The sequence below is a fragment of the Hyla sarda genome, chromosome 9 (assembly GCF_029499605.1).
Source record: "Hyla sarda isolate aHylSar1 chromosome 9, aHylSar1.hap1, whole genome shotgun sequence".
NCBI lineage: Eukaryota > Metazoa > Chordata > Amphibia > Anura > Hylidae > Hyla > Hyla sarda.
Genome location: NC_079197.1, coordinates 152,322,665 through 152,349,551, shown reverse-complemented (window position 1 = coordinate 152,349,551; position 26,887 = coordinate 152,322,665). Strand labels below are relative to the sequence as shown.

General features: G+C 42.4%; 1 protein-coding gene across 3 annotated transcripts in view; it reads left to right on the top strand.

Annotated features, from left to right (window-relative positions):
• LOC130290891 (zinc finger protein 184-like) overlaps positions 1-24,431 on the top strand; it is a 67,618-nt gene extending 43,187 nt beyond the window's left edge. For 2 of the 3 annotated variants that reach the window (XM_056539078.1, XM_056539079.1), the window contains exons 2-8: positions 5,237-5,620; positions 6,691-6,786; positions 8,679-8,801; positions 14,299-14,425; positions 18,942-19,055; positions 20,202-20,309; positions 21,048-24,431. In XM_056539078.1, the coding sequence (XP_056395053.1) occupies positions 5,237-5,620; positions 6,691-6,786; positions 8,679-8,801; positions 14,299-14,425; positions 18,942-19,055; positions 20,202-20,309; positions 21,048-21,697 (1,602 nt within the window). In that variant the 3' untranslated portion in view covers positions 21,698-24,431. The remainder of the gene's footprint in view (positions 1-5,236; positions 5,621-6,690; positions 6,787-8,678; positions 8,802-14,298; positions 14,426-18,941; positions 19,056-20,201; positions 20,310-21,047) is intronic. The other variant, XM_056539080.1, reaches the window with a different exon arrangement.
• Positions 24,432-26,887: the final 2,456 nt, after the last annotated feature.

Below are 26,887 nucleotides of genomic sequence, written 5' to 3'. Positions count from 1 at the left end.
AAGGAGGAAATGCAAGCTCAAAAAAGGGGTGAAACGGTTAAAAGTAAGTCCTGTCCTGGCTAGACATGTAAAACTTCTAGACATTTTAAAGCCATAGAGAGAACTTTTATTTCCCCTGGGGGAAAAAAAAAATATTGAGTGGAATGACTTTAAAAAAAGAAGTGCTGGATGTTGGTATTTTACAGTGAGACTGGAGAACTTAGGCTAGGTTTACAGTCAGTTTTTTCACAACTGATGGCACGACTGATGCTCAAAAAATGCATACATTGTCATCAGTCAAAACAATCAGTTGTCGTCATTTGTCATCAGGTGCCATCAGTTATTCAGAGCCTCAGTTTTTTTCAGTGATGGGAAATGGTAGGGGGTGGGATTCTTGCCCCTGTTGCCAGGACTCTGTTCACGGCATCTGAGGGGTATGGCGGATATCGGCGTGAGGCTGCTTCTGATTTTTTTTTTTTTTTTTTTTTTTTTTTTTTTTTAAATTAACAATAAGGGGATTAATTGCATAATTTGGTTATTTAACTTCATACCAGGCAAAAAAAAAAAAGAATTTTTATAATCGTATGGACCTACAGAATAATTAATTTGTAATTTTAATGCACTGCAAACTAAAGCTGCCCCAAAAAATACTTTGATTTTCAACAATTTTTTTTTTTTTTTTTTTAAAGCACAGCTTCTCATTGTAGATTTGGTGGTAAAATGAGTGATGTCATACAGTATAATTGGCGCAAACAACAAACCCTTATTAGTCAGAAGTTAGGAAGTTGAAAGTGTTATGGCGAGGAACATTACGTGCCAAAATGAATAAAATCCTGGCTCTAAACTGGTACAATGAATACTACACAACCAGGGTTCCTCCTGCTGTTGCAAAATTACAACTCCCTGCAGCTCCCAGTGGGCATGCTGGAAGTTCTAGTGCTGGAAGCACCCTGTCTAATGCTAGAGGCTCCCTTGTTTGAGCAATTAGTTGTTGTTTTTTTCAAGTTTTGTACCACTAGCCCACCAGGATTGAAGATGCCTACCTTGAAAATAAAGCCGCGGGGAAAGGTAGGCATAGTCAATCCTGGTGGGCTAGTGGTATGAAACTAGAAAGAAAAAAAAAACTGTTATTGCTCAAACCAGGGTGCCTCCAGCACTAGAACTCCCAGCATGCCTGCTGGGAGCTGCAGGGAGTTGTAGTTTTTGCAAGAGGCACTCTGGTTGTGTAGTATTCATTGTACTTGTCCTCCAAACTTCAACTGTACTCCCTGTACAGTGATCTTCCCCCCCCCCATATGACAGCCAAGATGGAGCACCGGAGGCAAAAGCCGATGCTGGCAATATCCTTTCAGTTCTGTCCGGTGATGCCTCCGGCGCTCCATAGACAAACGCAGGGTCCGACATCTGAAGCTGCCTGACAGGTATGCGGCACGGACGGGGAATGCAGCAAGATGCGTTAGTCTGTCTGTGCCGGTCCGGCGAGTCCAATCATCCGGCGTCTAAACTGAGACGCCGTATGTTTGTGAACGGTCCCATTCAAATGAATGGGATCAGTTCTGGTTAAATTTTCCCTCCAGCGCAGCTTTTGCAGCGCCAGAGGGAACTGAAAACGGACGCTGCATGTATGTAAAGGGACCCTTAGAGTCTCACATGGCTTTCATGAAGGTCCAAATGTGATATGGATTAAATATTATAAGCATATCAGTTATCATTATGGAAGAACATACTAAATTTTTCTTCCCAATTCTTCCTTTTTTATTAGGCCTTCCCATCTCTAGTTACGTCCTGTTCCTCCCTCCCCCCAGTGTTTTATAATTTTGCATAATCCACAACCAGAACGATCTGGTGCAGATTTTCTATAATGGGTTTAGGCGCAGGTCTTTTGCAGTTTTTCTGTGTGTCCCTATGTAGTGACTATACTCGCCTCCCTCTGTCTTATTTTTTATTTTTTTTCTGTCTTTGTTTTCTTGAGGGAAAAATTAAGGATTAGTCAAAAACATTTTACTATAATGGGCAAGATGCCTGGTTGTGCCCATAGGCATTACAGCACAACTCCAGTGGTGTCTCGGGCGGCAGAATGTGTATTTACATTTACGCACTTCCATCTGAGACTACAGTGTTCAGTCTACAGATTTAGTGAAAATCCCAATGACTTGCATGGGGCTTCCACAAAATCTGTTGATTTAATGCGTTGAATTTATAGGAAATCTGTCATCAGTGTCACCAGCACTAACCTGTCGGTACAGACAGGTAGTGCAGATGACAGCAATACTTACCTGGTCCCGTTCTGTGCTGTGGTTCTCCGGCTATCCTCTTTGGTATCTTCCGCTGCTGTTCTCTTCTTGGTCCTGCTGCTAGCAAATAGCAGTGGTAACGTCACAAAGCTCCGCCCATGCTCCAAGTCGGGCCCAGAGCAGAAAGTACTGAAGAGGATAGCCGGAGAGCCACAGCACAGAACGGGACCAGGTAAGTATTGTTGTCATTAGTGTCACCAGCACTACCTATCTGAACAGGTTAATGCAGGTGAGACTGATGACAGATTTCCTTTAAGATATACCTGCAGTTGGTTGGAGACAGAATGCCAGCCCCCGTACTCATTGCATATGCTATGTCAGGTGAAGGCCCTCTTTCCCGGGATCATTTTCCCATTACTATGCTTTTTAAGCCCTCTGTTTGGCTATTTCCTTAGACACCAAGTGATAACCATGGAAAAACCATAGGAAAACAAGATTGTGTAATCTCGGCGCCTCATCTGGTTGTGTGTGAAATGATTTCCTCCTGCCGGTCATGGGATGTCCCTCGCTGTCTGACTCATTGTACTCTGCAGTCCCGTGGTGTCTCCGCAGTCGGCCTGGGGAGAAATGTCTGTCTACAGCATGAGATCCGGTGTCAGGAGTTCAGCCATGTGAAGCTCTTATAGCACTAAACGCATGCAGATAACTTGCTTATCTAACATTTTTGCCTCTGGACACGTCACCATTAATTCTCTGAGCTGCCTTTTTCCTGCCATCATGGAAGAGAAGGATCTGGGCACCTAATGCGTCTGGAATGTTGGACCAGGCACATAGCGCCACCAGAGTCTATAAGAATGTTATTATGGTATATGTGGTATATTTGTGGACCAGAATATAATATATAATAATTTTTTACCCTTGATGGTCCTTTCATACTATAAAGCCATTTCTTAGTTTTGTAAGAGAGTTCACGTCAGCCTTGTCAGTGCCACGGACAGCTGCAGGACATCGCCCAGTATATGAAGAACAGGTAGTGCAGCGCAGTTCTTGTGATTTAAATTTTATATTATTATAATTTTGGCTTTTAAAAAAAATAAAAATAAAATTTCATTTTAGTTTCACAGACAAATATCAGGACAGATTCCTAAAAGGTGACTCGTTTCGGTGTTGCATACACCCTTAGTCAATCTAAGATACATGCAACACCTGAAATTAGTCACTTTTTATGCCTGAATAAAATGCAAAAATTATAAGAACAAGAACTGCGCTGGACTGGACAACCTGTTCTTCTTCATTTCTTAGTTTTATCTCTTCATTCTGTTTTGTGATTTGCAAATGTTGATCACACGGGGTAAATGCTGTCTCTGCTCCCAAAGGGGTTGCCACAAAGATTTCTCAGAATGGCAGTTCTGTCTATGCATAAATACAGGGTAGGTGATGTAGCACTGTATAACCTAAATTCAATGATTTATTCAATGAAGCTTTCCTACACGTACCCTTCTACATTCTAGAAGGGCTATTCTAGCCATAAAAATAAATAAAAAATGCTATGTTTGTGAGAAATGGGGAAAAAAATGCATGCTTACCTAGCCCAGTCCCCCATAGCTTCTGTTCATCTCTATCCAGTCCCCCCGATCTCCTCTGTTTTTCCTGCATTCGAGATACGTGCTCTGAGCAGGTCCAGTGATTGGCAAAGAGGGCAGGTCCTGCTCTGAGCAGTTGTCTCTGATGCAGGGAAAACAGAGAAGATCAGAAGGACTGGACAGAGGTGAAAAGGAGCTACAGGGGACTGGGGCAAGGTAAGTGTGCCCCCTTTTTTTATTTTTTTTCTAAGGAACATGTAAAGTTAAAGGACAACTATAGTGCAATATAACTTATTCCCTATTTGAAGGATAGGGGATAAGTCATAGATCGCGGGGGGTCCGAGCACTGGGGTCCCCCGCAATCTCCTGGACGGGGCCGCGGCAGTCTGCAGGAAGTGCAGTTTCGTCCCCAGCAGAAAGCCGCAGCAGGCACCCCCTCCATATATCTCTATGGGGTACATGGAGGGGACGTGTCGGCCGCCACGTCATGCGGGTACGGAACGCCCCCTTTCCAGCATACTGCCGTGGCCCCGTTCAGGAGATCGCGGGGGGGCCCAGCGCTCTGACCCCCCACGCGATCTATAACTTATCCCCCATCCCTTGAATAGGGGATAAGTTATATTGCACCACAGATGTCTTTTAAGATCGGTTGTAGTCTGAGTTTCCAACCACTACCAATAGATATAGCCAGGGAAAGCACACAGTAGTGCACTTTACTCTTCAGCTGGCTAAGACCATAGACCTGTAAACGGGTTCTCTCTTAGGTCAGACTGTGATTTTCAGAGCTGCCACCTATAGAGTGTAACAAGTGTGGACTTCCAAGAGAGGTGGGTTTAAGCGGCGCTGACCAGAATTAGACACGTCGGGTAGATGAAATGGATTTATTGGATAAAAGAATGCAACGCGTTTCACCGCGCTTGCGCGGTGAAACGCGTTGCATTCTTTTATCCAATAAATCCATTTCATCTACCTGATGTATCTATTCCTGGTCAGCGCCGCTTAACCCTACCTCTCTTGGAAGTCCACACTTGCTATTGTTCTCATGGTCGGGGCGGCTGCAGACCAGGCTCTACTGCTCATTCACCCTGACCATTATGTGTGTGAGCTCACACAACCTTCTATGGTAAGAGTTCCTAGTTATATTACTGCTCTACCTATAGGCGGTTTCACGCTATGGAGCGCTCTCCTGTTCAATAAAGAGAAAGCTTTTCTTCCTTCAATAGTAGAGAGTGTTTTCATATTTATTTTGGGACCATTACCTCAAAGTCTTCCCCCCCCCCCCCCCCCGCCTTAATAGTTCTCCATAAGAAGAGATCATTTACAGTGTTCGAAAAATCACTTTATATCTTAAATACAGGTTTGAATTCATGTAAGAGTCTGTTTGTATTCTGCTAGTTGAATTTTCTGAAGCTCCTTTATTTGCTGTCCGGTCTCTCCTAGGTGGAAATGCCTCACTGTTTTGCCTATGGCTGTACTAACCATAGTGGGAAGCTTCCCTCCGCGGTCTGCATGCACTCATTTCCCAAGGAGCTGCCTCTCGCGGAAACCTGGGTCCACCATAGCCGCACCGACGTAGGCAACGTGCAGGAGTTTGTACGGAACACCTTACTGAAGAACCCGGGGCACTTTGTTCTTTGTTCGGAGCACTTTGAAGAGGACATGTTTGAGATGAATGCTGATTCGCCGCTTATTCCCTCTGAACCGAACCACAAACGAACAAGAAGAAAACTAAAAGAAAACGCGGTACCAACTCTTTTCTCCACCAGCGCTCCTAAACTACGTAGACAAGCGGCTCAGCACTTGAAGATCCATGAAAGAAAGCAGGTGGGATCATGTCTTTGCATATAGAACAGAATCCTTTTTTGTTTTCAATAGGGACCACCCATGGCATAACTCGGTTATCTCAGGCCTTTAATGGGGTACTCCGCTGCTCAGCGTCTGGAACGAATTGTTGCGACCCGGGAGCTTGTGACATCATAGCCCCGTCCACTCATGGTGTCATGCCCCGCTCTCTCAATGCAAGTTTATGGGAGGGGGTGTGATGGCTGTCACCCCTCCCATAGACTTGCATTGAGGGGGGGCAGGGTGTGACATCGTGAGGGGGAGGGGCTGTGACGTCACAAGCTCCGGCGTTCAGAACAGTTTGTTCCAAACGCTGAGCAGCGGAGTATCCCTTTAACCTAGACATTCCTACTTCGCATCTGCTAAGGGCTGAAGTAATGTTCCTGGTGTATATTACTAAGCTTCAGCATTTCCTTTTACCGGAATATTCTCACCATTAGGTGTATATCGTAACATTCGGGGCATAAATGATTTAATAAAATTAATGTATTTTTTTTTACTTGCAGCATTGTTCAAAAAAAAAATTGCCCCCCTAAATCTTACAGATCATTACAATGGGTTGCTATTGGATTTTCCCTTATTACAGAACAAACATGCATAGTAAAAGGGTAACACCACTACCTTGATCAGTGCAAGTTTTCCAGTATAGTCAGATCTGCATACGGCAATAATTCTTAAAGGGGTACTCCGATGCTCAGCGTTTGGAACAAACTGTTCCAAATGCTGGAGCCGTGCCAGGAGCTCGTGACTTTATAGCCCCTCCCCCTTATGATGTCACGCCCCCACCCCCTCAATGCAAGTCTATGGGAGGGGGCATGATGGCCATCACGCCCCCTCCCATAGACTTGAATTGAGGGGGCGGGGCAACGATGTCACAAGCTCCAGGGTCCGAAACATATTGTTCCAAACGCTGAGCAGCGGAGTACCCCTTTTAATGGACCTCACTTTACTGTCCTTTATTAGTTTATTTATCACAGACAATAAATTATGACATTTTCTGCTTGTCCCTGTCCTAGTGGCGTCACTAATATATATACTTTTTTTGGATTCAGCTATTGGACAATCTTCTTGAGCAGCAGAAACGTCCGAGCCTAGAAGAAGAACAGATTACCAGTCCATCCACCTCCCAGGACTCTGCAGCGCAGACGGTACTTGAGAACTATTCATGATAATTCTTGTTATACACATGCAATAGGTTACTGCAGCATTTTGTTCTTCGGTTTTTCTCTAGCGGTTAGTGTTTTTATAAAACAAATGCCTACCTTCTGTCTAAACCAGTGTTTTCCAAACAGGGTGCCTTCAGCTGTTAAAAATAACCACAACTCCCAATATGCCCGGACAGCCAAAGGCTAGTTTTTTTTTTTTTTTTTTTAACAGCTGAAGGCACCCTGGTTGGAAAACACTGGTCTAAACTAAGTGAGCGCTATATAAAACCGTATACTGTATGCTCCATCTAGTGAGGCAGAATTTTTGCAAAATTTTTGGGGTTTTCATATAGGGTGATCACAGCTATTTGTTACCTGTATAGCTGACTAAAGCTTTTGGTGCAATGTTTTTTGGTTAAATAGACATTACACTTTTTAACGAATTTAGCATAAATTCATAGTACAAGTCAGTGTAAGTTTGTAATATCTGTTGTCCAAGGAAATGCATCTTGCTTTGCCGGCATGATAAAGTAGATAATTGGATTGCCCGCAGTGCTGCCGCGGCGATCAGATCATCTGTAATGGCGGCCGGAGGTCCCCTCACCTGCCCCTGTTCGTCTCCCGGCGTCTCCTGCTCTGGTCTGAGATCGAGCAGACCAGAGCAGATGATGACTGATAACACTGATCAGTGCTATGTCCTATACATAGCACTGAACAGTATTAGCAATCAAATGATTGCTATAAATAGTCCCCTATGGGGACATAAAAAGTGTAAAATATAAAATAAAAAAAAATTTAAAAATAATCAGTTTTTCCCATTTTACCACCAAAAAGCGTACATTTAAAAAAATAAAATAAACATATTTGGTATCACAGTGTGCGTAAATGTCCGAACTATCAAAATATAATGTTAATGATCCCGTACGATGAACGGTGTAAACGTAAAAAGTTTTTAAAAGGCCAAAAATGATGCTTTTTGTCACATTTTATTAAAAAAAATTAATAAAAATGTTATAAAAAAATATAAAAGTTTTATATATACAAATGTGGTATCAATAAAGTACAGATGATGATGCAAAAAAATTGCCCTCATACCACCCTATATACGGAAAATAGGGCGATGTTAGCTTTTTGTTTGATTTTTTATTTTTTTTATTATTAAGCAGTACAAAAATATTAAAGTATCTAGCCATGGGTATTATTTTAATCGTATTGAGCCACAGAATAAAGAACAAATTTCATTTTTACCGTAAATTGTACAGTGTGAAAACGAAACCCTCCAAAATATGCAAAATTGTGATTTTCATTTAAATTTCCTCCCTAAAAAAATGTTTTTTGGGGGTTTGCCGTATATTTTATGGTAAAATGAGGTTTCATTACAAAGTACAATTGGTCACGCAAAAAACAAGCCCTTATATGGGTCTGTAGATGGAAATATAAGAGTTATGGATTTTAGAAGGCGAGGAGGAAAAAACAAAAATGCTAAAATTAAAATTGAGCATCAGACTGGTGATCCCATGACCCAGTTTCAGTGACAAAATGCATGAATACAGCCGTGCTGCAATAAAACACATGGTGTTGTAGAAAAAGTAATCGTGAATGTGCATGGACGTGATATGTGTCTGATCACTGCAGCTCCCACTATTCGATTCCATGGATCACTAGAACAGGGGTCTCGTGTGCGCTTCCTCTGTATTTTTTTGTAATGGATAGACACTTTATTATTTTTACATTTCCTTTAGTGTTCTAAAGGAATAATATAGAGGAAATGGTCATTGACATTTACACCACATCACTTTAGTGCACTCAAACAGTATGGCCATACTTTGTCAATGTAGTAAAACACAGTTTAACGTCCATTTTTGGGAAACTTTTTGTTATATATTAATATACAGGAAGATGACCCTGTAATAGAACGTCCAAGAAAACTCCAACTCTGGAGAAGAAGACTGCTTCCACTGAAGTCCCAGTATCTGAAGGATAGATTCAGGCCTGTTCCCCGAGCACTGCAGAGAAAGGTACGTCTGCTGGTATTATACTGTATTTTATATTACATATATTGTATTTGAAGCAGAATATGCCGCCATCTTGACCTATGATACAGCCTTACATTAGATGGCTTCCTTTTTTTATTCTCCAACTTTTCCTCTGGACAGGTTTTGATAAATCACCCCTATTAGTCTACCCTTGCCAGCATCTGATTTGTGTGGAGGCCTTGAGGCAGCAGAATTAAGGGGGTAGGAATAGTTCTGAGCTTATTACATAAGGGTAGGGTCACACGTAACTGATCTGCCGATGACCCGACCCATTTTGTGCTTCCAGCTGTTGCCACCCCTGCCTCACCCCGCCCCTGGCTTGCTCGCGGCAGCAATCTGCCGCTTCGAGCAGCCACACGGGGCCTGCGAGTTGCCGAATCCACTCTGACATCGCGGAGCAGCTGCAATGTCTGAGTACACTGCGTATGGGCAATGCACTCGGACATCGGTGACTCACAGGCCCCCTGTGTGGCTGCTCATAGCGGAGGATTGTGGGAGAAGGGGGCTGGCAACAGCTGGAGGCACAAAATGGGTCTGGGTCACTGGCGGATCCGTGACGTGTGACCCTACCCTTAGGGTACATTCACATGGGCAGATTTTTCGCTGCGTATTTGAAATGGGGCGGGCTCTTTCTCGGCTGTCCGCAGCAGATTTTCAGCAGCGTAATTTATGCTGCTGAAAATCCGCCGCAAGCCCCATTGAAGTCAGTAGGGACTAAACAAATTTTCCACAAGGTAAATTCCGCTGCGGAATATCTGCTACCAACAGCCGAGAAGAGCCCACCCCCTTTCAAATATGCAGCGGGAAGCCCACAAAAAAATCTGCCCATTTGAACGTACAGTTATACTGTATTTTATATTCTAGTATTCGAAGCAGAATGTGCCGCCATCTTGACCTATGATACAGCCTTACATTACTTGACTAGTGAGAGACAATGCCTTGTGCAGTAAGCTATATTGTGGGTAATAAACTCCATTAGTCTATTGTGCTCCTCTACTGAATGATTCTAAATAGGCAAGTTCAGAATATGGCCTTATGCCGACTTTTGTAAAAGTTGTAGGAGCACTACCTTTAGTACCAAAAAATAAAGCTGCCCATAGACAGACATAATAGCAGGGTTTCCAAACCAATATTCCTCCAGCTGTTACAAAACTACAACTTCCAGCATGCTGGAAGTTGTAGTTTTGCAACAGCTGGAGGTGCACTGGTTGGGAAACACTGCACTATATCAAAGTCGGCCAAGGCTGACATTTGATTTGTGTGGAGGCCTCGAGGCAGCAGAATTTAGGGGATAGTAATAGTTCTGAGCTAAATACATAATAACGAGCCAGCAGTGAAAGGGTTGTTCAGTCAGTCAATCACTATATAATGTAAAGCTCTGCAGTTTTTTTTGTTTTTGTTTTTTTAAATCAACTGGTGCCAGAAAGCTAAAGGGGTTATCCAGGAAAAAACTTTTATTTATATATCTACTGGCTCCAGAAAGTTAAACAGATTTGTAAATTACTTCTATTAAAAAATCTTCATCCTTTCAGTACTTATGAGCTTCTGAAGTTGAGTTGTTCTTTTCTGTCTAAGTGCTCTCTGATGACACGTGTCTCGGGAACCGCCCAGTTTAGAAGCAAATCCCCATAGCAAACCTCTTCTATTCTGTGCAGTTCCCGAGACAAGCAAAGATGTCAGCAGGGAGCACTATTGCCAGACAGAAAACAACAACAACAACTCAACTTCAGCAGCTGATAATTATTGAAAGGATTAAGATTTTTTAATAGAAGTAATTTACAAATCTGTTTAACTTTCTGGAGCCAATTGATATTAAAAAAAAAAAGTTTTTTTCCTGGAATACCCCTTTAAATACATTTGTAAATAACTTCTATTAAAAAATCTTTACCCTTCCAGTCCTTTTTAGCAGCTTTATGCTACAGAGGAAATTAATTTATTTTTGAATTTCTTTTGTCTTGTCCACAGTGCTCTCTGCTGACACCTCTGTCCTTGTCAGGAACTATCCAGAGCAGCATAGGTTTGCAACGGAGATTTTCTCCTGCTCTGGACAGTTCCTGATACAAGCATCAGGTGTCAGCAGAGAGCACTGTGGACAAGACAAAAAAGAAATTGAAAAGAAATTTAGCATACAGCTGCTAAAAAGTACTGGAAGGGTAAAGATTTTTTTTAATAGAAGTCATTTACAAATTTATTTAACTTTCTGGCACCAGTTCATTTAAAAAAATTAATTAAAAAAATGTACCCCCTTTTAATACACTTAGTTTTGGTTCCTCAGCAGCGTCTGCGGGATATGGTCAGAGTATATTATGATATTTCAGTTTATTTAGGAGTTATTACTAGTTAATGGGCTACTCCTGGATGGAAATTTTTTTTTTTTTTTTTTTTTTTTTTTTTAACCTGCACAGTTTACCAACTAAAAAAAAAAAAAAAAAAAAAAAAAAAAAAAAGAACACCAAGCAAACAAAAAACTGGACTTTCCTCCCGCTGCTCCCCTGGTACTTCTGGTATCCCGCTCCTGTCCTCTGCTGCGGACCCCTCCTTGTGGTTCACTCCTCACACTCCCAGTCAGCTAATCGCCAGCCACAATGATGTCCCTCCTTGCCTCCTCGACCAGTGATAAGCTGAGCTGCAGGGTGACATATTGAGCCCTGGCTCGGTCTTCATCCTGGTGTCCGGGCCCAATAGGTCACTCTACTGCTCAGCCAGTCAGTGGCCGTGGTGAGACATTGCTGCGTTAGCTGAGCTGCAGTGTGACGAGTCGACCACAAGAAACAGGAAGAGGATTGCTGTGGTGGACGGGAGTGGCATACTGGAGGCATAGAGGGAGGGGCGAGAGGTAAGTCCAGAGTTTTTGTCGTTTTTGTTTTATGTTTTGTTTTCTCTCTTTGCTTCCTACAATTTTGCCAAAAACTTTCTTTGGAGCCCTGGAGGCACAAGCGGGAAGGAGGATGACACTGACAGTTTCTTCTAGCTGACTGTACCTAGATGACAGAAAATGTCACTTGTTGTCAGTGCCCTCCTCTTCTCTGCAAAGTGCGCTCTAAAGTTATCTGCGAGATGGAAGATTCCAATAGGGGAGAGGTGTACCCTGTCTCAGCGAATCGGCAACCATCTCAGTTTTCTACTAACACTGGCATTCTGGGCAAGTTTAAGGAAAAAAAGGTTACCTCCCCGAGTCCCTGTTTAAGGCTGGGTTCACACCACGTTTTTGCAATACAGTCCCCGTATACGTTTTCAATTAGAAAAACGTATGGAACCGTATAGAAAACCGTATGCCAAAAGATGCTTCAGGTTGTGTCCGTTTTGCATCCTGTACGGTTTAATAATTTTTTTTTTCTCGTACCCAAAACCGTAGCCTACCATAGTTTTTGGTGCGGGTGAAAAACCATATTGAAGCGTATACGTTTTTTTTCACATGGGAGTCAATGGGAGCTGTACAGAACCGTATGTGCGTATAGTTCCATCCGGTTTTCGCTTTGCACAGTTTTTTTTTTCTTGGAATTTCAATCAAACAAGTGAAACTTTATTCGTAATTGAATGAAAAGTTCAAAACGTATACGTTTTTTTTCTTAAAAAAATAAAATAAAAACATTTTTTTTTTTTTAAACTGATGCAACCGGACATCATTTTCAAACCGTATACGGAAGAACATTTTGTACACACGTTTTGATACAGTTTAGTCCAGTTTCGAGGTATTTGTTTTTCATCAAAAACCAGATACGGGAACTGTATTACAAAAACGTGGTGTGAATGCAGCCTAAGGATGACCTATGTCTTTTTTGACCTGTAGTAAGTCCTTGTATTCCCCATAAAATAACAATTCTGGATAATCTTTTCTACCGTTCCTTGGCAATTCTCACTAGAAATATGACGACATATCCAGGTAGGTGTTACTAGTTGGGGGTGTGTCCCTGCACTGACATTGTCAGCTCTGATTGGATAGTCTGACAGCGTAGGGACACGCCTCCCCAACTGATAAAACACTGATGAAGGTGCAGGGCCACACAAATATACAGCTTTACCTGCAAGATAGTAGAGCCAATTAAGCGTTCTTTGAATGAGCGCTGATCTACAGAAATTGGCGCTTGTTTTATAAAATGGCTCGACCTGTCTAAAGGGCCCATACATTTTCAGGAGGAATAACAGGAATATCATGGCTTGGTTTTAAAGGGGTACTCGGCTGCTCAGGGTTTGGAACAAACTGCTCCGAACGCTGGAGCCGGCGCTGGGAGCTTTTGACGTCATAGCCCCGCCTCTGCATGATGTTACGCCCCACCCCCTCAATGCAAGTCTATGGGAGGGGGTGTGACAGTACCCCAAACTGTTCAGAACCCTTGAGCCGGCGCCAGGAGCTCGTGACGTCATAGTCCTGCCCCTGCATGATGTCATGCCCCACCCCCTCAATGCAAGTCTATGGGAGGGGGCGTGACTGCTGTCACGCCCCCTCCCATAGACTTGCATTGAAGGGGCGGGGCGTGACATCATGATGGGGCTGGGCTATGATGTGACGATCTCCCGGCTCCAGCGTTCGGAGCAGTTTGTTCCGAACGCTGAGCAGCAGAGTACCCCTTTAAGAATAGGTGGTTCAGAATGTTGTGTAATATTATGAATTCACATATTTACTTAAAGGGATTGTGCGGTGCCCTGCAGTTCGGAGCTCCGCTCACAGCGTCCGGAAGTTCATTACTCTGAACGCTGTGTGCGGGCTTCCATGTTCACGGCCGCCAGACGTAACGTCACGCCCGGCCCCTTCGTGACGTCACGCCCGGCCCCTCTACCAAAGTCTATGGGAAGGGGGCGTGACAGCGGTCGCACCCCCTTCCCATAGACTTTGGTTGAGGGGCGGGCGTGACGTCACGAGGGGGCCGGGGGCGTGACGTCACGAGGGGGCCGGGGGCGTGACGTCACGAGGGGGCCGGGGGCGTGACGTCACGAGGGGGCCGGGGGCGTGACGTCACGAGGGGGCCGGGGGCGTGACGTCACGAGGGGGCCGGGGGCGTGACGTCACGAGGGGGCCGGGGGCGTGACGTCACGAGGGGGCCGGGGGCGTGACGTCACGAGGGGGCCGGGGGCGTGACGTCACGAGGGGGCCGGGGGCGTGACGTCACGAGGGGGCCGGGGGCGTGACGTCACGAGGGGGCCGGGGGCGTGACGTCACGAGGGGGCCGGGGGCGTGACGTCACGAGGGGGCCGGGGGCGTGACGTCACGAGGGGGCCGGGGGCGTGACGTTACGCCCGGCGGCCGCAAACACGGAAGCCCGCACACAGCGTTCGGAGTAATGAACTTCCGGACGATGTGAGCGGAGCTCCGAACTGCAGGGCAGCGCACAACCCCTTTAAATAGACAGACATATATTACTTTGCAATATAAAAGTACTTTTCAGATTCCAGCATCCTTGTTTTATTGGTGCGCCGAAAGCCGTAGAGGACTTGTGCGTACTAGAGACATATAAAATGGTATAACTAATGTCTGTTCCAGACTCCAGCCCCTCTCAGTCGGATAGCTGTTTATTTCTCGGATGAGGAATGGGAAATGCTTGAGGAATGGCAGAGAGAACTGTACAAGAACATGATGAAAGACAACTACGAAGCTTTAATATCACTTGGTAAGTAGTACAGTTTTATTGTTGCCGTAAACATGCCTAACCTAATACATGATAATAGATCATTTGATCACTGATATCCCATCACTTTTTAATAGTTTTTCAGTGGGTATTGTATAGATGCTATGATCAAAGATTTAGTTTAATAAACTATAACTGCTAAACCAGATCCGCCATGTTCTTTGGCTATACAAACAACTTTAAAGGCGATCTCCTGCAAAAAAGAACGTATCCCCTGATCGTGGGGGTCTGACCGCTGGGGCCCCATCACACTCAATGAAGGAGGCCGTGTCGCTCCATTAATTTCTATGTGAATGAATGGAGTGCGTGCCATCTGACAGCGCCGGTATCCCGTCCTGGTGATGTCGGGAGGCCCTAGGGGTCGGACACCTGCGATCAGCTACTTGTCCCCTATCCTGTGGATAGAGAACACGTTTATTTTCACCAGATTACTCCTTTAACCCCTTAAGGACTGGGGGTTTTTCCGTTTTTGCACGTTCGTTTTTTGCTCCTTGCCTTAAAAAAAAATCATAACTCTTTCTATTTTGCACCTAAAAATCCATATGATTGCTTATTTTTTGCGCCACTAATTCTACTTTGTAATGACATCAGTCATTTTGCCCAAAAATCTACGGTGAAACGGAAAAAAAATCATTGTGCGACAAAATTGAAAAAAAAAACGCAGTTTTATACGTTTTGGGGGCTTCCGTTTCTACGTAGTACATTTTTTGGTAAAAATTACACCTGATATTTATTCTGTAGGTCCATACGGTTAAAATGATACCCTACTTATAAGGTTTGATTTTGTCGGACTTCTGGAAAAAATCATAACTACATGCAGGAAAATTTATACGTTTAAAATTGTCATCTTCTGACCCCTATAACTTTTTTATTTTTCTGCGTATGGGACGGTATGAGGGCTAATTTTTTGCGCCATGATCTGAAGTTTTTTAACGGTACCATTTTTGCATTAATAGGACTTATTGATCGCTTTTTATTCATTTTTTCATGATATAAAAAGTGACCAAAAATGCACTATTTTGGACTTTGGAATTTTTTTGCGCACACGCCATTGACTGTGCGGTTTAATTAACGATATATATTTTTGTAATTCGGACCTTTCCGCACGCGGTGATATCATATGTTTATTTTTATTTACACTTTTTTTTTTTTTATGGGAAAAGGGGGGTGATTCAAACTTTTAATAGGGGAGGAGTTAAATGATCTTTATTCACTTTTTTTTTTTTCACTTTTTTTTTTGCAGTGTTATAGCTCCCATGGGGACCTATAACACTGCAGACACTGATCATTGTTATCCCATGGGGACCTATAACACTGCACACACTGATCTCTTATACTGATCATTGTTATCCCATAGGGACCTATAACATTGCACACACTGATCTTTATCATTGATCACTGGTTTCTCATAGGAAACCAGTGATCGATGATTCTTCCGCTTGACTGCTCATGCCTGGATCTCAGGCACTGAGCAGTCATTCGGCGATCGGACAGCGAGGAGGTAGGTAGGGACCCTCCAGCTGTCCTGTAAGCTGTTCGGGATTCCGCGATTTCGCCGCGGCTATCCCGAACAGCCCACTGAGCTAACCGGCAGTTTTTACTTTCACTTTTAGCCGTGTGGCTCAGCTCTGAGCGTGCGGCTAAAGGGTTAATAGCGCGCGGCACCACGATCAGTGCCGCGCGCTATTAGTGGCCGGGTCCCGGCTTCACTATGACGCCGGGCCCGCCATGATATGATGCAGGGTCACTGTGGGACCCCGCGTTATATCACAGGAGCGGGATCAAGGACGTACTCATACATTCTTGGTCCTTAAGGGATTAAGGTGTTCTCCATGGTTTTAGTTAAAGGAGTATTCCAGGGCAAAAATTTTTTTTTATATCAACTGGCTCCAGAAAGTTAAACAGATTTGTAAATTACTTCTATTAAAAAAAATCTTAATCTTTCCAATAATTATCAGCTGCTGAAGTTGAGTTGTTGTTTTCTGTCTGGCAACAGTGCTCTCTGCTGATATCTCTGCTTGTCTCGGGAACTGCACAGAGTAGAAGAGGTTTACTATGGGGATTTTCTTCTAAACTGGACGTGTAATCAGAGAGCACTTAGACAGAAAAGAACAACTCAACTTCAGCAGCTCATAAGTACTGAAAGGATTAATATTTTTGTAATAGAAGTAATTTACAAATCTTTTTAACTTTCTGTAGCCAGTTGATATTTTTTTTTATATTTTTTTTTTTCCTGGATTACCCCTTTTTAAGTTTTTGGTATCTCATCCCTGTAATACAGCCCAACAATGGTGCAGGGTAAGTAGTGGTTGGAAATTTCATGGTGTTGGTGTAAGGCCCCCTTCACACTTTAGAAATTCCACAAGGAATCCACCTGCAGCAGCCTCCAATTGCTGTCAATGAGATTCTGCTGCACATTTCTCAAGTCAGAAGTTCCGTAGCTACAAGTGATAAGTTCGGAAGAGCGGAAACTTAAAACCATAAATGCTAAAAGGAAACAGCATGTCAATTCTTTCAGCGGAATCCTCTCTGAATAGCATTGCTGTCTATGGAGAGTACGCGTTTCCGAGCGGTCCTAGAGCCGGCACGTTCTGCTGGAATGTCCGCCTGTGTTCGTTCCCTCGTGTGAACATATATGTGTTTTTAGAAGAGTTCTAGGGGTTGCAAACACAGCAGTTGTTTATGTTAACCCCTTAAGGTCTCAGGGTTTTTCCGTTTTTGCACTTTCGTTTTTTCCTCCTTACCTTTTAAAAATCATAACCCTTTCAATTTTCCACCTAAAAATCCATATTATGGCTTATTTTTTGCATCACCAATTCTACTTTGCAGTGACATTAGTCATTTTACCCAAAAATGCACGGCGAAACGGAAAAAAAATCATTGTGCGACAAAATCGAAAAAAAACCCGCCATTTTGTAAATTTTGGGGGCTTCCGTTTCTACGCAGTGCATATTTCGGTAAAACTTACACCTTATCATTATTCTGTAGGTCCATACGGTTAAAATGATCCCCTACTTATATAGGTTTGATTTTGTCGCACTTCTGGAAAAAATCATAACTACATGCAGGAAAATGTATACGTTTAAAAATGTCATCTTCTGACCCCTATAACTTTTTTATTTTTCCACGTACAGGGCGGTATGAGGACTCATTTTTTGCGCCGTAATCTGAAGTTTTTATCGGTATGATTTTTGTTTTGATCGGACTTTTTGATCACTTTTTATTCATTTTTTTAATGGTATAAAAAGTGACCAAAATACGCTTTTTGTGGACTTTGGAATTTTTTTGCGCGTACGCCATTGACCGTGCGGTTTAATTAATGATATATTTTTTTATAGTTCGGACATTTACGCACACGGCGATACCACATATGTTTGTTTATTTATTTTTTTTTACACTGTTTTATTTTTTTTATGGGAAAAGGGGGGTGATTCAAACTTTTATTAACACTTTTTTTTTTTTTTTACATTTTTTTTTTTGCAGTGTTCTAGGTCCCATAGGGACCTATAACACTGCACACACTGATCTTTTACAAAGATCACAGGCGTGTATTAACACGCCTGTGATCAGCATTATCGGCGCTTGACTGCTCCTGCCTGGATCTCAGGCACGGAGCAGTCATTCGTCGATCGGACACCGAGGAGGCAGGTAAGGGCCCTCCCGGTGTCCGATCAGCTGTTCGGGACGCCGCGATTTCACCGCGGCGGTCCCGAACAGCCCGACTGAGCAGCCGGGATACTTTCAGTTTCACTTTAGAAGCGGCGGTCAGCTTTGACCGCCGCTTCTAAAGGGTTAATACCGCACATCGCCGCGATCGGCGATGTGTGGTATTAGCCGCGGGTCCCGGCCGTTGATGAGCGCCGGGACCGAAGCGATATGATGCAGGATCGCGGCGCGATCCCGCTTCATATCGCGGGAGCCAGCGCAGGACGCAAATATACGTCTTGCGTCGTTAAGGTGTTAAAGGGGAACTCCAGTGGAAAACTTTTATTTTTTTATTTATTTTATTTATTGTTTTAAAATGAACTGGTGCCAGAAAGTTAAACAGATTTGTAAATTACTTCTATTAAAAAATCTTTATCCTACCTGTACTTATTAGCAGCTGTATGCCTCAGAGGAAATTCTTTGCTTTTTGTATTTCTTTTTTGTCCTGTCCACAGTGCTCTCTGCTGACACCTCTGTTCGTGTCAGGAACTGTCCAGAGCAGCCTAGGTTTGCTATGAGGATTTTCTCCTGCTCTGGACAGTTCCTGATACGGGCATCAGGTGTCAGCAGAGAGCACTGTGGACAAGACAAAAAAGAAATTCAAAAAGAAAAGAATTTCCTCTGTAGCATACAGCTGCTAGAAAGTACTGGAAGGATAAAGATTTTTTAATAGAAGTCATTTACAAATCTGTTTCCCTTTCTGGCACCCATTGATTTTAAAAGAAAGTTTTCCACTGTACCCCTTTTAAGGATTAGCTGGCTTGTATTTGATACGCACATGTTTTTCCATTAGGTTACCCTACTGTCAATCCAAACATATTAATGAAGATCAAGCAGGAAGAAATTGTGCGCTATACAGATCAGTGTTCTTCAGATGACTTAGTGCAGTCAGACAGCCTCATGGCAGGTAAGTTAAAGGGGTATTCAAAGAAAAAAATAAAAATAAATTTCCCTGGATCAACTGGCTCCAGAAAGTTAAACAGATTTGTAAATTGCTTCTATTAAAAAATCTTAATCCTTTCAGTACTTATGAGCTTCTGAAGTTAAGGTTGTTCTTTTCTGTCTAAGTGCTCTCTGATGACACGTGTCTCGGGAAACGCCCAGTTTAGAAGAGGTTTGCTATGGGGATTTGCTTTTAAACTGGGCGGTTCCAGAGACAGGTGTCATCAGAGAGAACTTAGACAGAAAAGAACAACTCAACTTCAGCAGCTCATAAGTACTAAAAGGATTAAGATTTTTTTAATAGAAGTAATTTACAAATCTGTTTAACTTTCTGGAGCCAGTATATATATTATATCAGTGTTTGCCAACCAGTGTGCCTCCAGCTGTTGCAAAAGTACAACTGCCAGTGTGCATGCTGGGAGTTGTAGTTTTGCAATATATATAGCAAAACTACAACTCCCAGCATGCACACTGGCAGTTGTACTTTTGCAACAGCTGGAGGCACACTGGTTGGCAAACACTGATATAATGGATGGTGTCAAGAGATGTCAGGCAGACACCAATGGTTCAGTACATGTGATGGGTAAATCACACCCATATAATGGAAAAACTGCACATTGTTCCACAGACTGCTGTAAATGCTCTGGTTATTCACTCCACAGCTCCACAGCCGCATTGTGTTTTTTGTGTTATTAATTAAATTCAAAGGGGATATCCCAAGATACGTATTTATCACCTGTTGGCAGGATAAGAGATTAGTGTCTGACTGCTTGGGCGCACACACCTATGATGATAATAGTAGACCCACGTGGCCCTGTTTGGGTGGAGCAGTGGTTGAGTATGCACACTGCCGCTCCATTGTTGTGGCGTATAGCACTGTTATGTTAAGCAGAACCATAGAGTTTGAATGGAACAACAGCAGAGTATTCAAACAGATGTACCTGGGACCCCCGTTCTCATGATCGATGTGGGTCCAACAGTCAGCCACCAGACACTTATCACCTATCCACAAGAGTTGCAAACTTGGTTAACCCCCTTCTATGCAAGATTGACTGCAACTGGTCATTGCAAGTTATCATTGATGTTACACCAATCCTTGCTTTCTTTTTAGACTATACCAATGAGGAGGATGGGATTTTATCAAAATTAAAACACAAGGATCATTATTTGAAGGTTGGCCTGCAATCCCAAGGAGACGTGCAGGGCTACCTAAGCTCATGTGAGTAAGAAATGGCTGTTACAGAACTGGGCTGGATTTATTGGTATTAATGCAGCTTAGTCTATGCCAAAGTTTTACATTTTCAGTGATTTCTTTTTTAGGGTCCTGAAAAGCGGAGACTGCCATGCATTTCTGTCGTCTTAAAACACTTTCACAAGGAAATTCTGTTTAGAATCAGTTTCAAGCAAATTGCATAAGGTGCATAAAAAAATTCCCATAATAAGGTAGATGCCCCTAGTAGGTCGGGAATTCTCACCAGAAGTTACGAGGGAAGGGGACCCCTTATGAGGTAGATGCCACCATTAGTTTTCCCCAATAAGTCCCCCCCCACCACCACTTTTCCTCTGCTCCCGTATTGAGGCCTCTACATTCTCCGCTCTGTTATGGTGCAAGACTTTCTCCTGCTAGCTGCAGGGGTGCAGGGCATGCTAAATGTCCATGTACCACTCCGAATAACTGAGCCAACGATTAAGATGCCTCCGTGCAGAAACAAAGGGAAGGTGAAAAGGATTTTAATTTTATTTATGATCTGCTGCTATTGGGGACATTTGTACTTGTGGGAATGTCTGGTATATGCACCGCTAACAGTATCTAGACATCCCAGCTTTCCTCTCAGCTGCTGCAATATCCAAAGTGTACTAATGGGAACTACATTTTCACAATATGGAAATATGTGCTGTTAGATGAATGTTCTTCTTTTAGAAGATCTCAAAAACATACGTGTTTTATGTTCAACAGATAATCCTCCTATTGTCACAAGCATTGAAGATGAAGATATTGACAATCTGAACGACCAGCAAGGGCCTCTCTCAATGACGTACACTCTTTCGCAGTGTTTCAGTGATGGTGTAAACGGAGAACTATTTCCAGCATCCAAATGGAAAGCAAGAAATATGTCATCCAATGGTTTTTCTACACTCAGTCCTGCCGAGAGAACTTTAAGTCCTATCACGACAGTACAGCAGATGGGCAGTCAGTATACATGGTTCTTTTGTGAAAATAATCTTTCGCGCACCGACTTGGCATCCAAACAGGCCAAATCTTTGGAGCTAAGACCGTATAAGTGTTCAGAGTGTGATAAAAGCTTTACCGTTAAATCTAACCTCATTAAGCATCACCGTATTCACACCGGGGAAAGGCCGTACAAGTGCACCCTTTGCTTCAAGAGCTTCAGCCGCAACTCGCACTTGATCACCCACCAGCGAACGCACACAGGGGAGAGGCCTTATAAGTGCAATGAATGCGACAAGAGCTTTATCCAGAACTCTGTGCTGATCCAACACCAAAGGATCCACACGGGAGAGAGACCATTTCGATGTGACGAATGCAATAAAAGCTTCAGCCAGAAGTCGTGTCTCATACGTCACCAAAGAACTCACACTCGATAAGGTTGTCAAAAAGGGGCAACAATTACAGGGATTTTTTTTATTTTATTTATGGAAATAGGTCTTTTAGAACTTTTGGATATAGCAAAGACCTGAGCCAAACTGGTTCTGATGGGAATTAAGCAATAAAAAGGTCTGAAATGTTTTCAGTTGAATCCCAAATGGTTAAACCAGTGTTACGGCACAGCTAGTATATTGTACGGCCAATGTGTTCTACATTGACCAACTTGCATGCTGCCGCTTCAGAAACGTATCTTTGAACACTAAGACTTTTTTTTAATTTTTTTTTTTTTTTAGGAGATTAGGAAAAAATAGGGTGTTTTTTTTGTCAGAATTGGCGCCACTGTTGTCCGTTGGCTTGCCTGCAAAACCAGACACTGCCTATAGACACATTTTTTTTCCAAAGACCCTTTTAAGGTACATTTTCCAAAGGGTAATACTTGAAAAATATTTAATGTTCTTTAAAAAAAAAAAAAAAAGACCTTTACATCTCAAACTTTTTAACCATTTGACAAGAGCACTCAGATTATTCATTGTTTTTTTTTATTCTATAGGGGAAGCTCAGCAGTTTTGTGAAGCACTAACCACTATGCAATTGCCTTACTGTGATTGCATATGGAAATATGTATTAAAACCTCTAAAGTAGAGGACAACATTCTATGGGTCGAGACCAAATGGGGACAACCCAGTGTCTGTTTTTGACATCTGCCAAAAGATATGCAATATGGTCAATACAGACCATCTTATTGGTGTCCAGATTGATAATCTGACACTGAAACATTGAGTTTCAGCATAGGAAAAAAGCAGAATGTTGGGAATGACTGCTTTTAACCGAACTCAACCAAAAAAACAGAAATACTTATTTAAAAAAAAAAAGTTGAAATCTAACGTAGCTCTTTTTATGCAATTTTAAGGAGTCGAACTCTAGAAAATATTGCTATCTCATTGAAAGTATTTTTTATTATTGTTTTACTCCTGCCGGGGTTTATAAGGTAACAGTCAGTGTTCTCGCTTTTTCTAAGTTGATGTTTTCAGTGTTTTTTGGTAAAAGTTGTTTTTTTAAAAAAAAGAATTGCGCTCTAGGGGGCGCACCTTTTTACTAGTATTCTTTGACAAATGCAGAGTAGTTTATACTTGCAGGATTCTCCTATCAACCAGCAGCTAAATAAAATCTGCATATACGTTATAAATAATAATAATAATAAAATAAAATGGTAATGTAGGTTGATAATGGGCTTTATGGCATTTCATAATGGAAAGTGTTATTTCTTTACTTGCACTATGCAGGTTTTATGTTTTTACATTCAAAGTAGCATGTACAAAAATTTTTACATATCCGTTTTTTTTTTTTTTTATTGTTTTATGTGAAAGTGGTGCGGTGCTGGGGGATTGTAGGTCTAAGTCTACAGTGATGTCATCTCGTTCATACAGAGGAGGGAGACAATTTTAGGGCTCTTCAGCACAGTAATCGTGAAACCGAGAACCCAACGTACAGGAGTCTCTAACAGGAAAATAACTCATTTTGAGGCAGGTATACAGATGCCCTTATGCCTCGAAACACTGCATGTTTCTGTTGTCTTAAATTTAAAAACGTGACTGTTTCTTCCGAAAACTGCGCCACACCTGTCCTCAGGTTGTGTGTGGTATTACAGTTTCGTTGAAGAGAATAGAGCCAAGTTGTAATACCACACACAACCTTAGGACAGGAGCGGTGCTGTTTTTTGAAGAAATAGAAATGTTTTTCTATTCCTGGATAACCCCTTAAGTTGAAGTTTTAGCTATACTTTGGGCATGTAAAAGTGGTTAGCACCAACAGTCCTGGGCATTTTTCTTGCGCCAACTGTGCTACCGGTCCAAAGGGTCCTTTACCAATTCCCAGAAAGGCTGTAAACACATCTATACTTAAAGGGGTACTCTGCTGCTCAGTGTTTGGAACAAACTGTTCCAAACGCTGGTGACGGGAGCTTGTGGCATCATAGCCCCGCCCCCTCATGATGTCACGCCCCGCCCCTCAATGCAAGTCAATGGGAGGGGGCTTGATGCCACCTCCCATAGACTTGCATTGAGGGGGCGGGGCATGATGCCACAAGCTCCTGGCTCCAGCGTTTGGGGGAAAAAAAGAGGGTGGGGGGAGGAGTTAACACTGTGTACTGTCACATCTTTATTGGACATAGAGCTCTATGGAAAGATCAGCTGTATTTTTTTTTATTAAAAAATTCATATGCATTTGATTTCATATGCATTTTCTCCCCCTGTTCCACCACTTGGGCATCACTCGTGTAGATTGACTATTTTTGTTACGTTGACATACTTTTGCCTTCCGGTTCATATCCTTTGTCTCTTCTTTGTTTAGGTAAAGGGCCCACAGGCAAGACTAAAGTTTTTAGTATTCCTAGCTGATCTAGTTAACCCTTCTGTTTGTAGATAATTTTCAGTGTTTTAAAAAACTTTTAGTTTGTGCCACATAATTAAGTCTTATTGTGTTGTCAAATAATAAAGGAAGTCATACTTTACCAATCTCCTGGTGGTTCCCAGGTTACTCCAATCTCTCTAATTCCTGGTCCTGCTGAACAGGACATGTGAACGCTGTAGCAAGTGATTGGCAGGGACAATCACATGTCCATGTTTAAAGGGGTACTCCGCTGCTCAGCGTTTGGAACAAACTGTTCTGAACGCTGGAGCCGGCAGCTTGAGACGTCATAGCCCCACCCCCTCAATGCAAGTCTATGGGAGGGGGCGTAATGGCTGTCACACACCCTCCCATAGACTTGCATTGAGGGGGCGGGGTTATGATGTCACGCGCTCCCGGCGCCAGCTCCAGTGTTCGGAACAGTTAGTTCCAAACGCTGAGCAGCAGAGTACCCCTTTAAAGGGACTCGCAATTACATAAAATGGTGCGTCCCAGGACGAGTTGAAATTGGAGTGGTGGGGGATTGGTAAGGTGTGTGTAGCTTCTTTTATTATTTACACAATTCTGAGCTGTTTAAACATTAGAAATTCAAGTGGCCAAACACCTATTGACACTATTGTTTTTAATTGAGGTCAGAATGCATGCATTATAGTGCTGGGTTCCAGTTCCACATTTTATTGCACTTCATGTTATTTAAGATGTTAATTTCAGATTGTATCACAAAAACTACTTTTACATTATGTATTATTGTAACCTGTCTTCACAGTCTGGCTTTCCCATGAAACTATGGTGTTTTGTCTGTTTTAAAGGGGTTGTCTGGGTAAGGCTATGTTCACATGGCAATTCTGAACGGAATTGTGAAATTCCGGCGGAATTTCTGTGTTCTCTAAACACAGAGTTCTGCCGAAATTCAAGCCCCATTGAGTTAAATGGGACTCCGCCTGCAATTTGGCAAAGCTTTAAAGACAGGTACATCCTTATAGTAAGCCTATTAAGTCATGAATCAGAAACAGTGGCACAGTTTAAATGCAGGGCTTCTCCTGCTATCTATTGTCCAATAACAAAATACAGCCGCCAGGAAGAGGAATGAAAACACCCACTACCAATCCTTTCTTTCATTCCATAAAATTCCATGCCCAAATAAAGGACTAAGACCAGCCTTGGAAATCAAGCTGTAGGACATTATGTTTTATGATACATTTTAAGTTTTATTTTGAGATATTGCACATGAAATATTTAAAAGAAACCTATTCCATTTCAATTTGCTTGTTATTAACTTGTAATTTCCCCATCTTCCAATTTATATTGGTCTTCCATGTTGGAAGCAGACTGTTTTTGGAGAAAAGCTTGACAAAGTGTTTCCCAACAAGTGTGCCTCCAGCTGTTGCAAAACTACAACTTCCGGCATGCTGGGAGTTGTTGTTTTTCAACAGCTGGAGGCACCCTGGTTGGGAAACACCTGCTTAACCTGTGGTGGTACGTTTTATGAAATGGCAGTAACCAAGAATTTTTATTTTTATTTTTTTTGTGAGCTGCAAGTTTGCATGGATTATTGTATCGACAAATGTCATCCAGTGTTGTGATATCAAGACGATCAGACTTTGATAATCACATTGATGAGCATTTTTCTTCTGTCATGTGTTCAAATTGTTACATATTTGCAATTTTTTATCTAAAAATTAAAAACAAAAAAGCAAACAAACATTCTGTGCTGTACAATCTGGGTTTAGATGTGCAATAAGCCAGCCATTCGTATTATATATTTTGGCTTTATTGGGGTTACAGCGTATTTGCACCTCACTTGGCAATAGTCTATGGGCCCCATACAAATGTATGGTTCCATATGGTAGCCCTGTGCATTGCAGAGCCATAATATGCACACGTACGTCAACTTAGAGATCCACTGCTTTGTCCCATTAACACAGGATCACCATAAACCAGTTATGACAATTATGTAATTTATTTAACAATAGTGTGATCTACGATTTGGCAGGGCATGTTTGAGATTGAACGGTTGCTTTTAGTGCTTTTTTTTTTATTTTTATGCAATTTTTAAAAATATTTGACCAAATCCCCTGTTTTGGTAAATTGGTAAAAAATTTAAACGTGAAAGAGTGAAAATGTGGCAATGTTGACATTATATTTCCTTGTTGTATTTTTATACTTATGTGTTTTTTGTATGTATCTGTTATTGAAAATGCAAACTGAAGTACAAATGACGACTATAAAATTAATGACGCTGTTACTCTGAATTTGTTTTTGTTGAATTAATTTGTGAGTTGGCTTTTCTACAGTAACATCACTAGATGACTATATGTTTCATAGGCTACATTAATGTGAGTAACAGGCAGTAGGCATTTTTCTGTCAAATTTTGGTTTCTTGATCAGCTGAACAACAACAACAAAAAAATTAAGGACCGGATCACATGGGGCGCATCCACAGCGTATTACACACTGCTGATGAGCCGACGGTAGTCACAGAGGGACTGCAGACTTAGCTTATGGCTGTGGCCGGGTAGCGCGTAGCTCTGTGTGTCCACTTGTAGCCGCGGATTTCTACAGCAGAAAATCCACTACTATGGGCGGACACACATGGTTACCCGGCTATAGCCAGGAGCACACTCTGCAGTCATTCTGTGACTTGCATCGGCGAATCAGCAGCGTGAAATACGCTGCGGATGTGCCCTTTGTGTCCCTGCCCTTAAGCTGTATCAGTTTTAAAAGGTCCTACCATTTTGTGTTCTTGGCGATATTGTCTTTGCATGGGACTGCTTTAGCATAGG